The sequence below is a fragment of the Manis javanica genome, chromosome 10, assembly GCF_040802235.1.
Source record: "Manis javanica isolate MJ-LG chromosome 10, MJ_LKY, whole genome shotgun sequence".
In the NCBI taxonomy this organism is placed as follows: domain Eukaryota; kingdom Metazoa; phylum Chordata; class Mammalia; order Pholidota; family Manidae; genus Manis; species Manis javanica.
Genome location: NC_133165.1, coordinates 85,589,117 through 85,602,706, shown reverse-complemented (window position 1 = coordinate 85,602,706; position 13,590 = coordinate 85,589,117). Strand labels below are relative to the sequence as shown.

The following is a 13,590-nucleotide window of genomic DNA, read 5'->3' as shown; positions in this document are numbered from 1 at the left end:
AGTTGTTTACTTTTTATGTTCTGGTGTGAGGCATGGGTCGTCCTACCTGTCCTGTGCCTGGGGAGGGAACTTGTGCTTGTCTGGATGCTTAGGTTTTGACGTGGAAGGGAAGGTATGCTCTTAAAGAGAAGGTATGCTCTTAAAGGGGAGGTTTGCTCTTGACTGGAGCTCTCCAGCTCAGCTCCTCACTATTTTCTTCCTTCCCAATCTCTATATACTTTTAATTCTTTTTCTTACTGCATTAGCTAGAAGCTCCAGGACAGGGTTGAAAAGCAGTGGTGAGAGGGGCCATCTCTGCCTCATTCCTGATTTGAGTGGAAAAACTTCAAGTTTCTTACCACTAATATGATGTTAGTTGTAGGTTTTTTGGTAAATATCCTTTATCAAGTAGAGGAAGTTTCCCTCTGTTCCTAGTTTACTACTGCTTTCCGTTGACCCAGCTATCTGGTGTATGTCTGAAGGGAAAAGAAGCAAAAAAGTAATAATAAAAGAATACTTCTTGTCAAGATTGCCAATGGCCTCCATGTTGCTAAATTCAGTGGTCTGTTCTCAGTTCTTATTTAACTCAGCAGCAGGATTTGACATGGTTTTAATCATTCCCTTTTCCTTAAAACAATTTCTCCTTTTGGTTTCTTGATGCCACTCTTTTCTGGTTTTCTTCCCATATTACTGGCTGCTCCTTTTGAATCTTCTTACCCAGTTTCTCCTCATATCCCCAACCTGTGCACACCACAGCATCCCTGGGCTCTTGTTCACATATTTATCTATACTCATTGCCTTGGTGACATCACATAGCCTCATGACTTTAAATACTATTATGACTTCAAATGCTAAGGACTGCCAAGGCATATCTCTATCCTGAACATCTCTGCATGCCACATGTATATGTTGATCAACATCTCTATTCAGATATCAAATAGGTATCTCAACCTTAATATATTCAAGTATTCTCCCAATTGTTCCTACTAAATAAACTCTACTCATCAGGCTTACTATCCTGCAGTAGCTCAGGCCAAAAATCTGGGAGTCGTCCTTTATCCCTCTGCTTTTTTCATTTGGTTTTGCAGATATTTCAGAAAGAGGAGATGCAGGGCTCCAAATGGTCCAGAATGCCCTGAGGATGACAGTGGTGCAAACACGCCGGAGCTCTCAAGGGAACCAACCCAGTCTGCCCTCCAGCTCTGGCCTCTTGGGGTGTGAATCGGGCTGCTTGGTGGAGAAAACATTCCCCTCCTCTGAGGTCAGGCAAGGGGATCCATGAGATTGGGAAGAGGACCAGCAGACCCCTGTGGAGGGACAGAGGGGAAGAGAGCAGGGGGATGGCATAGAGAGCTCCCAGCAAGTGTGCCAGGCTGAGGACAGAAGACTTGACGCAGCCCTTGGAGTTAGATGGACCTGGGTTCAGTCCCAGTTTTGCTATCTGCCAGCAGTGTGACCTTGGACAGGAGTGCGTCAGGGTCAGGGGGGTGTCAGGGTTCAGCCCTGGGTGCAGGTGATAAGGGGTGCTTGTCTATAGAGAACTTGAAAACAATTAACACAATCAACCAACTAAAAAACAGTCTACTTTTTATCATTACTGTGCACTGGCCATTCTAAACAACGTAGTCAGCAAACACTCCCCCTTGATGGTGTATCAGTGATCTGGGGAAAATAGATTAACTTCTCTAGGCCTTAGTTTCCTCATCTGTAAAATGAACTGGTAGCAACTTCACAGTATTGTGAGGAAGAAATGTGGAAAATCTGGGGTGTACACAGTGCAGAGCCTGCGTGCTCACCGGCATCCGTTTCTTTCCCTCCATCCCTCTCCCTCCCTGCCCCTCCTGCTCCTTTGCACAAGTCTCCCTTCACATCTAAGTAGTCACCCCTGTTCCCTCAGGCACCCCACCTTCTTCCTGCTCCCGCGCTGTGGCTTTCATCACCATCAGCCATTCCCAGGACTGTCCCCAGTCTCAGCTTCCTCAGCCCTGACCAGGCAGGGCGGGGTGGGGGTAGGTGGAGGAGCCCTGCTCTTGGATGAGCTGTCCCCATCAGCAGTTTATAGTTCTGAGGCATTGTTTCACCAGACGATGCATGATACAACCCTCAGCCATTGTTTAAGGGTGGTGTGTAGGGAGGCGGCAGGCGTTGCCCTGGAAATGCCAGGCTGGAGGCCTGCTGCCCTGACTGTTTCATCTTACTGTTCTTACTGTTGCACCCAGCCACAGCTCCTCACCGTGCTGCCTCAGGGTGATTGCCAGCTCTTGGCGAGGCTGTCTGTGGAGCGGGGAGGAGGACAAGCTGCCAGGGGAGTGGGGGAAGAGGCCTTGTCCTCCTTGGCTAAGTAGGGTCTGGGAGCCCTGGGCGCAGCCTGGCTGTGTGTGTGTGTGTGGGAGGGAGGGAGGGTGACAGGGAAATCCCAGAGGCTGAGGAAGCTCTGCTACATGCCACCTTCTTCAGAGTGTTTCCATTTTGCCCGGGTACAAGTATGTGCAGGAGAGAGGCACTCACTGGGAGGTGTTCGTGCTGAGACCTGCACTTGTGGGAAGGGAATTAAGGAGTCCCCCAGAAGAACGAGGGCACCAAGGGGAGAGGCTGAGTCCACCCCTGCCTAGGTCCTCCACCCTCCTGCCCTTAGACGGAATCGTAACACCTCCCCAGGAGAGATAAAACACCCCCTCTTGTTTGGACCATTCACATCCTTCCAGGCAGGATGATTTTCTCAGGTTTAATCCAAATTCCTCACATTGCCCATACAGCTGTCACCTATCCTGGGTGAGAATGATGCACCTCGAAGGGGCACAGGTTGGTTTGCTTCAGGAAACCTAACTGGGTGCCCATGTGTGCCCAGCATTGTATTTGGGTGCTGCGATGGTTGGGGACTGCCCTCTTCCATCTGGCACATTCAGTGATCCTGAGCTCCCCTCCGCTGTTCACAGTGCCATTTCTGAATCCACATCCCCTAGTCAGAGCCCCAGTGTGGGGAGTTGGGAGATGGACAGTGGCCACTGAGGGGACTGGAATGAGGAAGGGGCCCTGGGGGCAGAGGTGGGGGCATCCGAGGGATGCAGCATGGGGGTGAGGAAGGGCCACGTGGGGAGGTGACAACCAGCTGAGAAGAGGGACAAGGAAATGGGAGGCCCTCTGGGGAGGCGGGCCAAAACAAGGAGCTCTGCTCCGGGTCCTCCTGCCCACCCCAGGCCTGTTTGGGCTGCTCCTGCCTGTCCTCACTCAGGCCCCTGAGGAGGCTGGGATTTGGGTTCCTGAGGCCAAGTGGAAGGCACTGAGGCTGTGGCTCCACACGATGTTTGCCCTTCCTCCAGGAGGGCGGGGGGCTGAGGCCTGACCCTCCCGGTACCCCGGCACCCAGCATGGGACCGGCTCTGGAAAGAAGCTCAGGAGATGTTTGACAAGTGAATGGGGTGTGAACCGCAGGGCCACCACCAGGAGGCACTTCTGTCCCACCCGCGCCAGGTCATCTCCTCCCACACAGGGAAGAGAGGGAGAATGGGGGCACTGCATGGCCCTGGGGGGCTCCTCTGTGGAGCTTCAGGGGCAGTGCTAAGGTCTTTGAGCTCACATCCAGGACTGAGGTGGGCACCCACCTGCTGCCATGAGGTGTGCCTGGTGGGCGATTCAAGGCAACCTCTCCTCTCCAGGGCCTGGGCATTCTGCAGTGGGACCTCCCAAAGGGACAGTGGCCAGGCCTGCGCCATCTCCCAGTGGCTTGGGGAGTGTCACCCCACCCTCCTTTATTCCAGAGGGGTATTTCTCTGACTTCAGGTAGTCATCTATGGGACAGAGGTGGGCAGTCCGCTGCAATCTGTTTTTGCTGACTCCAGGCCAGAGCGTCTGTATTTCCAGAGCTTTGTGTTACTAATCAGCAAGTAGCTTAGCTGGTTCTTGGGCCAGGTCCAGAGTGACAGGGCTGCAAGCAGGAACTGCAGCTGGGAGGCCCCATTGTTCTTTCCCTCCCTCCCCCAGTGTGGATGTGCGGCCCTGGAACCACAGACTCCCAGGGCGGGTGCCATGCCGTGTCCCTCACAGCTGCTGATCCCTCAGCCTGAAACCCCCACAGTGCCTCCTGCCCCTGAGCCCTGCTGCCCTTCAGGATCCAGCTATCCTGCCCCTCCTCCTGGGGACTTCCTGAGGCCCAGGACCAGAGCGGGACCCTCAGTTGTATCCCCCTTCCCAACAGTCCTCCTGTCTATAATTTCCTCTTCCAGGTCTGTACCTCCTGCTAGGCTGTGAGCCCCATAGGCAAGGATTGGGGCCAGGGCCCCATTTTTTAAAAAAACAGTTTTATTGAGATGTAATCATTTACCATATAATCCACTCACTTAAAATGTACAACTTCATGGCTTTAGTGTATCCCCAGGTATGTGCAACCATCAACACAATCTATTTGAGAATATTTTCATCACCTTAGAAAAAGCCATTTAGCTCACCCCGCCATACCTCCCGCTGGCCCTGTCTCTCCTCCCTCCAGCCCTAGGCAAACATCAATCTGCTTTCTGCCTCTATAGATTTCCATATTCTGGACTTTCATATGGATGGAACTGTAGAATATAAGGTCTTTGTGTCTGGTTTCTTTCACTTACCATAATGTTTTCCAAGTTCATCCGTGCTGTAGCGTGTGTCAGTACTTCAGTCCTTTCTATGGCCAAATAATATATTCCATTGTATGGATGTGCCAATTTTGATTATCCATTTGTCTGTTGATGGACATGGGGTTGTTTCTACCTTTTGGCTGGATAATGCTGCTATGAATATTTATGTACAAGTTTTTGTGGGGGCAGATGTTTTCATTTCTCTTGAGTGTATACCTCGGAGTGGCATTGCTTGGTCACTTGATAACTCTATGTTTAACATTTTAAGGAGCTGTCAGACCATTTCCCAAAGTGGCCACACCTTTTTATAGTTCCTACATGGGCTCTAGGTCCTGTGTCCACAGTGCCTGCTGGGTAAGTCTACCCTGACCAGGACTGTCTTGTTCATCACTGTGTTGCCAGGTGCTAGGTGCCCTGACCCATAGCAGGTGCTTGATTAATATGTATTGAATGAATAAAAAAGTGAATAGATGGGCTCTTTTGAATATGCTGCTTGTAAATCTATAACCCTAAGATTCTGTTCAGACTCTGTCCTTACAGTCTCCTCTGTGAACCTCTTTCTGACCCTTTCCAGGCATAACCATTATTCACTTCATCTTGTTGCTCCTGGAATCTCTCGTCCCTGTTGCCCATGACTCCTCTGTCAGAGAGGAGGCTGAGAGTCCCTCCAGGGTTGAGGGTATCTTAGTCACCTCTGTGTCACCTTCTTCTAACACAGGGCTTGGCACAGAACAGATGCTCTGTGAGGGGCTGTAGGGAGGGGCAGCTGCACCCCAGACTCAGGAAAGGGGAGCCACAGGGGGAATTTGTGAGGAGGGGATTGTTCCAGGGGATCAGTGAGGCAGCCGGGAGGACATGGGGACCCTGCAGAAGCTGAGACTGCTGCTACCCGGGCTCAGTTCCAGGTCTTGGACTCTGGAGGGTAGTGGAGATTAAGGGGCCCCCTCTCCCCAGCTGGGCCGCTGCCCATTTTGCTACTTTCCCCAGGCCTGCCCCTGCCCTGCCCCCGGACTGCTCCAGGACAGGAGGTGGAGCCCAGGCCTGGAGGTGGCTAAGTGAGACATGATGGGGACCCCACTTTTAGGACCTGTGCAGGGGACCAAATGGTAAGGAGGCCTCCACGCAATAGGCCTGTGGTTTTTACGTGGGAAGTCACTTGCAGACTCTTGGGGTGTGAAGGGCAGGTTTCAGGTGTGATTTACAAGGATCCGCGTTTATTCCACAGGCCAGTTGCCAATTATTCATATGTAGTTTTCCCATTTGTAAAGAACTTTCATTTCTGCTCCCAAGCCCTCCTAGACCCAGCCCCCAAAGGCTGCTCATCAGTCTTTCCCCTCCGTCTTCTTGCACCCCACAGACTAGGGTGAATAATCCTGCCTCCTATAGCCTGTGAACAGTCAGTTTATTGGGAACAGACAAGCCCAGAGGCTCAGGGCAGAGGTGGTTGGTCCCTGGGTGGGCGGGGCGTTGGCAGGATGCCGCACGAAGGGCGGGGCCTCTGGGGGTGGAGTCAGCCCAGCTCCTCCTCCTCCCTCTGGCCCCTGAGCCAGAGCCTCCAAGTGGGCTGGGCAGCACCCCCATCACTGCAGCCAGGAAAACACATTCATATCAGACCCCAAGCAAGAGGAGCTAAGGGGAGAGGGAGCAGGAATGGAGTGGCAATGTACTGAAGGTGGGTGTGAGGCTTGATTCCACGGAGCAAATAATGTCAGCTCAGAGGGTTGTCCCTCTGTCCAGCAAATACTCCACGCCCCCTTGCCTGTGTTCTAGGCATTTTCCCACCATCAGCTGCCAATGTGAGCTCAGAAAAAAGATGTCTTTTCACAGTGTGAGTTCAACACACCTGAGCAGGTAAATCTACTGCCCAAAGACCACCTCTTTATTTGTGCGCCGAGAGGACACTGACAGGTCTTGTGTGACCCTGAAATCCTGACACTTTGCTATGGAATTCAGAATGAGATTTTGGGGTGTCTCCTGTTGATGTTTGTGATAGTGCATGTTTTAGGTGGGTGTTAAAAGAAGTTCACTTTTAGGTGCATGACAGTCAGAGGTAAGGGAGGTGAGGGACCCCTGGGTGTAGCAGGAGGCTGACTTTGTGGGGAAACTTCCATGGGGTAAGCCAGCAAGCATAGCTGTGATGTGCCCATTTGGCCTTCTCATCTGGAAAAGCAGTGGTTGGGGCTACTGCCATTCTCTTGGCCACACCAGGGCCTGACTCTCAGCAGGTCAGGGGTATGGGTGATGCTTAGCATTTTCTTTCTTTGCATCCCACCCCCACCCCTAGGGTCTGCACACAGCTAAGTGAAAGATGTCTCTTGAAGATACCTGAGTGGTAGCTCCCAGTGAAAACCCAAGGGAAACCTGGGGCCTATACAGGAAGATGGGGTTTTGGAATATCTTTGTCTCCAGCCCCGGTCAGGGGGTGACAACCAGGAGGGGGGTTGGCACCCTGTTCCCTGGGCTTCTAGCCTCTGGGGCCCTGCTAACACTTGTGGTGGGAGGAGCCTCCCCCAGCCCCCAGCCTCATGCTGGAGCTCCGCCCACTCCCACAGCCCAGCAGCCCCTGGGGCTCGCAGGGAATGTAGAGTTCACCAGTGCCCACGAAGCTGCGGCCAGCACTGCTCTGGAGGACAGTGGTGCTCCCTGGGCAGTACTCGGTCCTCAGCACAGGTGTGCTGACCACACATGGCTCGTACAGGACAGTGCTTTTGGAGCTGCTCACAGCTGTTGGCACAGGAAGGGACACTCAGCGTCCTGCATTGTATGGCTCTAAGGGCATTTTCCTGAAATGTCTCAGCAAGGCCATCCTACCCCCTTTGCTGCCACTTGCTTCTAAGGACACTCCCATGCCAGCTACCAACTTCCATGTCTCCCACGCCAGCCATAATAAAGTGCCTAGAAGCTGCCCTGTGCCTCTCTTCTTTCCCCAGAGCCTTGGCTTCTACTTCACCCTCTCTCACTTTCAGCTTGTCTGAGCCTGCTGTAACCCAGAAAAGCATTCCCTTGTCAGTAAAGTGCCTTGTAGTCGGGGCTGTGAGGCACTGGGACCATGCTGCTTATCTGCTCCAAATTCTGACCCCAGAGGCTTGGCTAGACCTGAGGGAGAGCTTCTCCATCCTGCCAGGGACTCCTGGCAGACAGAACTCTCCCATTGGTGTGTGTGGGGCATGCTGAGGTCTGGGCAGGAGGTGGTGTTGCCTGTCTATGTTGGGTTGATAGTCCCCAAGACCCCAGGGCCTTTGGAGAGGGCTCATCTACTCACAGATATTCACGGGCCCAATGCCTTCACACAGCCTGGGGACAAGAGGAAAGAAGACAACGAGATGACTGCATCACAGATTAACAAGGCCATAAACTGGCAGCACCCCCTTCTCCTGCCCTCATCGTGGACCATGTTAATGAGACAGGCCTGCTGACTCTGTGCCACTCTGGCTTATCCGTGACTGCCCGTTGAGAAAGAGCAGCCAGAGGGCAGGAGCATATACACACCTGGTGCCCAGCCTTGACTAACCTCTGCTCCTCGCCCTCCAGCAGGCGCCCGTAGGTGGCGATCTCGATGTCCAGGCCCAGCTTGGAGTTCATCACCTCCTGGTACTCCTTGAGCAGGCAGGCCATGTCCTGCTTGGCCTTCTGCAGGGCCTCTTCCAGCCCCGCCAGCTTGCACTTGGCATCATTGAGGGCGGCCTCGCCCTGCAGCTCAGCCTCAGCTATGGCACCCTCGAGTTTACAGCGCTGGGGGACAGGGCACAGAAAGGCATCACTGAGGGCCCAGGGAGCCATAGGCTGACTCTCAGGAGAATAGAGAGAACATGGTCATTGTGAGACAACAGAAAAAATATGTATTGGTCTATGCCCCCTGTTCCTGGCACAGAGCTCCTAATACTTTGTAATTTCGGAAGTGATAAGAACATTAGGAGCATCTCTTGTTCTAATATTTGGTCTTTGACCCTGATTTCAGATGGAGTTCCCTGGAGCCCTTAGGATTGCCCGAGTGATAGCAGTCAGGTGGCTCTGGGTGGGTTCCTGGATGGTTCCTGGATGGAGGCTGCTCACCAAAGCCATGATTAGAAGCTTGGAATTTTCAGCCCCATCACCCACTTCTCCAGAGAGGGGAGAGGGGCTGGAAATAGAGCTAAGCACTGATCATGCCTATGTGAATAAGCCTCCACAAAACTCCAAAAGTACAGGGCTCAGATAGCTTCCAGGTTGGTGAACACATAGAGGCGCTGGGAGAGTGGTGGGCTTGGAGAGAGTGTCAAAGCTCTGTACCCTTTCCCATATACATACCTCGCCCTACACATCTCTTTCATCTGGATGTTCACCTGTATCCCTTATCAGGGTCTTTTATAAGAGACTGATAAACAGGAAGTTAACTCTTTTCCTAAGTTCTGTGAGCCACTGCAGTGAATTATTAGAACCAGAGGAGGGGTCAAGGGAACCTTGGACTTACAGCTGATTGGTTAGAAGCATAGGGGACAACCTGGACTTGGGATTGGCATCTGAAGTGGCTCAGTCTTGTGGGACTGAGTCTTTAACCCTGCAGGATCTGATGCTAAATCCAGGTAGATGGTGTCCAGATTGAGCTAAATTGTAGGACACCCAGCTGGTGTTAGAGAATTGCCTATGTGGGAAGAACCCCTATCTGCAGTCAGAAGTGTTGTGAGTGTGGTAGTGGTGTGAGAGTCAGGGAGACACACAGGAGGAGCAGTGAGTTTTTTCTACACTGTCATGGCTACAAACAGATTCAAATCTACTGATGGTTTCACCCTAGGATTGTGACATCTGGTTGCTCCAGAGAATTGGGACCAGTTCTCCTGTCTATAACACCTCAAGGAGTTCTGAGAGCTTCCTCTTAGATATGCTGAGCAATTTCTTTGGATCTAATGGAGTTTAGAGCTAGTAGAAGTTACGTGTTTGGCTCGCCTTCACCAGGCTATGAGAACAGAGGGGGTCTGATTTTAGGGACTCCTCAGAGTCACCTTGGGCTTCAGCATCCTGGAGTGACAGTCCTTCAGGCTGGAAGGGATCATGGAGACCATCTTTTCTGTGTTCCCACCTAGTGAGGCATCCTTGCTGTCTCTGGCAGTAGGTTGCCTGGCCTCTGTTGGGGTGCTGGCCGTTGCTGAGGCCGCTCCTCCTTCTGTTGATCAGCTCTTTCTGTAGAAAGGTCTTGCTGCCTCTCAACTGAGACTGCACAAGTTTATTCCCTCTTCAACAGTGTTCCCTGGGAGGATGGACCAGCCCTGCATGACCTGGGAGCCCATCATGAGCCCTCAGAAAAAGGTCTTCCAGCCTTACCTGGGCTTTTACAGCCTCAGTTTCTTGCTGCAGCCGCTGGACCCACTTGTTCATTTCCAGGATCTCGTTCTTGCGGTTGCGGAGGTTGTCACAGTGGCTCCCGGCTGTCAGCCGCAGCTCCTCATACTGCCAGGACCAGAGGTCAGAGCCCACGTGCCCACACCGTGACCCCTCCTCGCCCCCTTGCTCCTTATCCCTCGGTTCTCCTCTGGTGGCTTCCCAGCTCAGATGCCCTCTGGATTTTTATACTTGTTCTGCTCTCCATCCCCTTTCCGTTTCTGGTCAATTTGGGGGTCTTTTTCTGGGCTGCTCCTTATTCCCTTTTCAACTCCCTGAACCTTCAGCCTTATTACATTCTCCTTTAAGCTCCGCGCCCCCCTCCCCTCTGGTTAACTGTTCTGTGTCTCAGCCTTTCCTCTCTGCCCCAGAGCCTGAGGGTCTCCTGCGGGCCCTTGGGCCTGGGAAGGCCTTCTGTGTCCAGCCTGAGGACACTGAGCAGACCAGGGACTGAGGACAGATCACATCTGCCCACCAGGGTGAGTACCTTTGTTCAGTCCCCTTCAGAACAATTGAAAACAACGTGTAGTATTACTTCTTACTTCGGCTTAACACTTTTTTTTAATGTTTGCAACTCTGAATTCAATTTCTGAATAACATTATAGATTTTTTTAAATTTGCCGACTTGAGATGTTCTGCAGGTAATGGATGGGAGCGATTTGCATGGAAAATGCAAAACAAGAGATAAGCATAAATCACTCTCTTTGGCTCTTTTGTTATTTGCTTATTGTGGGAAATCCTTTCCTTCTCTAACCAGTCTCCACTCGCCCCTTCAAACAGAACTCTGCTTTTGTTTGAGGTGGCAATAAGCCCAGATAAGAGAATACTTCTCAGGCTTGTCATTAATAAGAATTTGACTATTGCTGGGAAGAGATTTCAAGAAAGTTCTTTAAAGTGGGGGATGGTTCAGTTGGCATGTTTTCTTTGCCCTCTGTTCTTTTTCCTGCCCAGAGTGAACATGTGAGATCACTGGTATAGCAGCCATTTTGGGACGTGAGGCAGGCATGAAGATTAAAACAATGTTAAGGATGGCAGAACAGAAAGCTAGAAGGGAGGAGCCTGTCTATGTCACCCTGATGATGACATAGAAACTTCATGTCATCCGTGGGCAGTCTGTTTCTATAATTTAAGCTATTTGAGAAAAAAGTAAAAAAGTGAATTTCACTTTTTTTTTCTGTTTGGATTTGTGATCCTCACAGCTAAATACAATCCTTAAATGATAGCTGTCTTTCTGGTTCTCACTTAGGAGGATGAGATCATTTTTCCTGAGCCCACCTGAATGATGGGTATCCCAGGAGAGCAACTGGAGGAGAGGCCAGCGGTGTGAGAGCCGGCCTCGCACCGGCCACAGACTGTCACTGGGAGCTGACTCCAGGGTCTGATAGCTTTGATCACCCGAGATCTCCAGAAAACAGGCAGAGCACCGCTTGGGGCTCTGTCTGGGCAGTGGCACCCACTGCCTTCAGAAAAAAGTCCTAAGTACTCCTTGAAGTTCTGCAGACCTTCTGTGACCTGGCCTCAGGCTAACTCGCCACCCCGCCCTCCTTCATGGTGCTTCACACTGGGCACCTCACTTTCATGCTTTTGCTGCCTGGCTCCTGCTGCCCTTCAGCCAGACATACCCTGCCCCATGCTCTGCTTGCTGAAATTGTACATGGCCTTCAAGATCCAGATCAAGTACCAATGTCTCTACCTTTCCAGAAACATCTGTTCCTGTCATCTTCATATTCCTTTAGCTGCTGCTGCTTGACCTTAGCAACCACTTCCTGCTAACTTGTTTTTGTTTGGTTGGTTATGTGTTGGTGTTTCTATCCCCTTGGACTGTAACCTCTTTGTGGACAGGGAAGGATGGTCTGATTCTTACTGTCCTCGTGGTGCCACACACCTCAGTAAAGCCATCCTTTCTGCACACTCCATTTAAAACATTCCCACAATACTCCTTACCCTTCACCCTGATTTCTTTTCTCCATGCCATGCATTGCCACCTGACATACATCCAACTGTATTTATTTATCTTGTTCATTGTCTGTCCCTCCACTGTCCCTGCCTCTAGAATGAGTGACATGAAGGCAGAGATTGCTGTCTGTTCTGGTCCCTGCTGGAACTGAGCATTGAGAATGGTGCTTGACACATGAGGAATGCTCAAAAACCAGTTGTTGAATGAATAAATATGTGGATGAAAGAGTGAATTAATGAATGCATGGTGCCTTTCACAGACAGGGCAGGTGATTCTGAGATAATATTTGTTAAATCAAGTTGCCCTTGGGACTATCAACTACTCTCCCAGCAAGCCCCTAATTACCTAAGTCTGGGGCTACCTTAATCACTGTTTCTGCTCTACCATTAGTAACCACTCTGTGCCATTAGTGCTTCCCACGCTTGAAGCCCAGAGCCCTCTCTGGTATCATTGCCAATTAGCATGTCTTAATTGCTGCTCAGAGGAGCACTTCCAACGACTTTGTGGTGAATAAAGCTGGAACACCCTGGCACCCTAATGATAGGCCTGTGCTTTCTGTGGGGTTCCCTCCCACATGCTCTGGCCTGAGGCTGGGAAGAAACAACAGGGGCTGGGGTTTATGGGGTTTGCTGTTGTGGTGGGGCACGGCCCTCATTATTTCCTCACCCATTTCCTGGGGGGTAGTGGGTCTGGGGTACCCCCGCCCAACCTGGGCCTCACCCGGCACTGGTACCAGGCCTCCGCCTCGGCTTTGCTGCGGCTCGCAATTTCGTCGTACTGGGCCTTGATCTCGGCAATGATGCTGTCCATGTCCAGCTCCCGGCTGTTGTCCATCTTCACAATGACTGAGGTCTCTGAGATCTGAGACTGGAGCAGGCAGATCTCCTGGGGGTGGGGGCGCCAGATGAGAAGAGAGTTCTTTGAGGAGAAAGGGAGGGAGGACGGTGGGGGGAAGGAAGGAGGAGAACTGGCTCTGACCTGCCTGCAGCATATTTGCACAGGACGTTGCATGGCTGTCCCAGGCCTTTAACACCAACCTGTTCCTCATCCCCACCCTCTAGTTATACAGGGACCCAGAGCCAAGGTGTGGGTGATCTGACTTCTGGGCATCTCACTGCCTGAGAACCAGGTAAATCATGTCCATGCTGATTTCCTCATGTGCTCACTGTTAAATCAGCTTGCCTTGAAATGCACCCACTGGGCAGGACCTTCCCACTCCATCATGCCCACGGCACTAGCCCCTGACGACCACCTGTGGGTGGCCTGGCTGCAGGTACCTCCTCATACAGGCCTTTCAGGAAGTCGATCTCCTGGACCAGAGCTTCCACGTTAGTCTCCAGGTCAGCCTTCATCAGGAAGGCTGTGTCCACATCCTGCAGCCAGAGCAAGGACAACGGTAACCTGGAGGCCTGGAGAGCGTGTGAGGACCACCCTCTCTGCCCGCTGGGCCACCTCCCAGGCAAGCTGGTGGCAGGTGGTAGGATGGGACCCACCTTTCCTCACTTAGGCCCGTGTGGAAGTAAAGGGGTTACAAAGCCAAGGGTTGGGGCATCTCCGGCCTCAGGATCCCATGCCAGAGGGCCTGGCACCCTGGTGGGGAAGGATCTGAAGGGAGTGGGGTCTAAAGGAGCCTTGAGTGCAGCTTCTCAGAGCTCTGTGCAGAGCTTGGGCCAGAAAACACTGAGCTATCTG

General features: G+C 52.0%; 1 protein-coding gene across 1 annotated transcript in view; it reads right to left on the bottom strand.

Annotated features, from left to right (window-relative positions):
- Positions 1 to 5,971: 5,971 nt before the first annotated feature.
- The window catches only part of KRT82 (keratin 82), a 12,771-nt gene continuing 5,152 nt past the window's right edge, over positions 5,972 to 13,590 (bottom strand). The window contains exons 4-9 of the mRNA XM_036992364.2: positions 13,176 to 13,271; positions 12,619 to 12,783; positions 9,885 to 10,010; positions 8,098 to 8,318; positions 7,849 to 7,880; positions 5,972 to 7,310 (exon numbers count right to left, since the gene is read on the bottom strand). Coding sequence (XP_036848259.2) covers positions 7,069 to 7,310; positions 7,849 to 7,880; positions 8,098 to 8,318; positions 9,885 to 10,010; positions 12,619 to 12,783; positions 13,176 to 13,271 — 882 coding nt within the window. The 3' untranslated portion in view covers positions 5,972 to 7,068. The remainder of the gene's footprint in view (positions 7,311 to 7,848; positions 7,881 to 8,097; positions 8,319 to 9,884; positions 10,011 to 12,618; positions 12,784 to 13,175; positions 13,272 to 13,590) is intronic.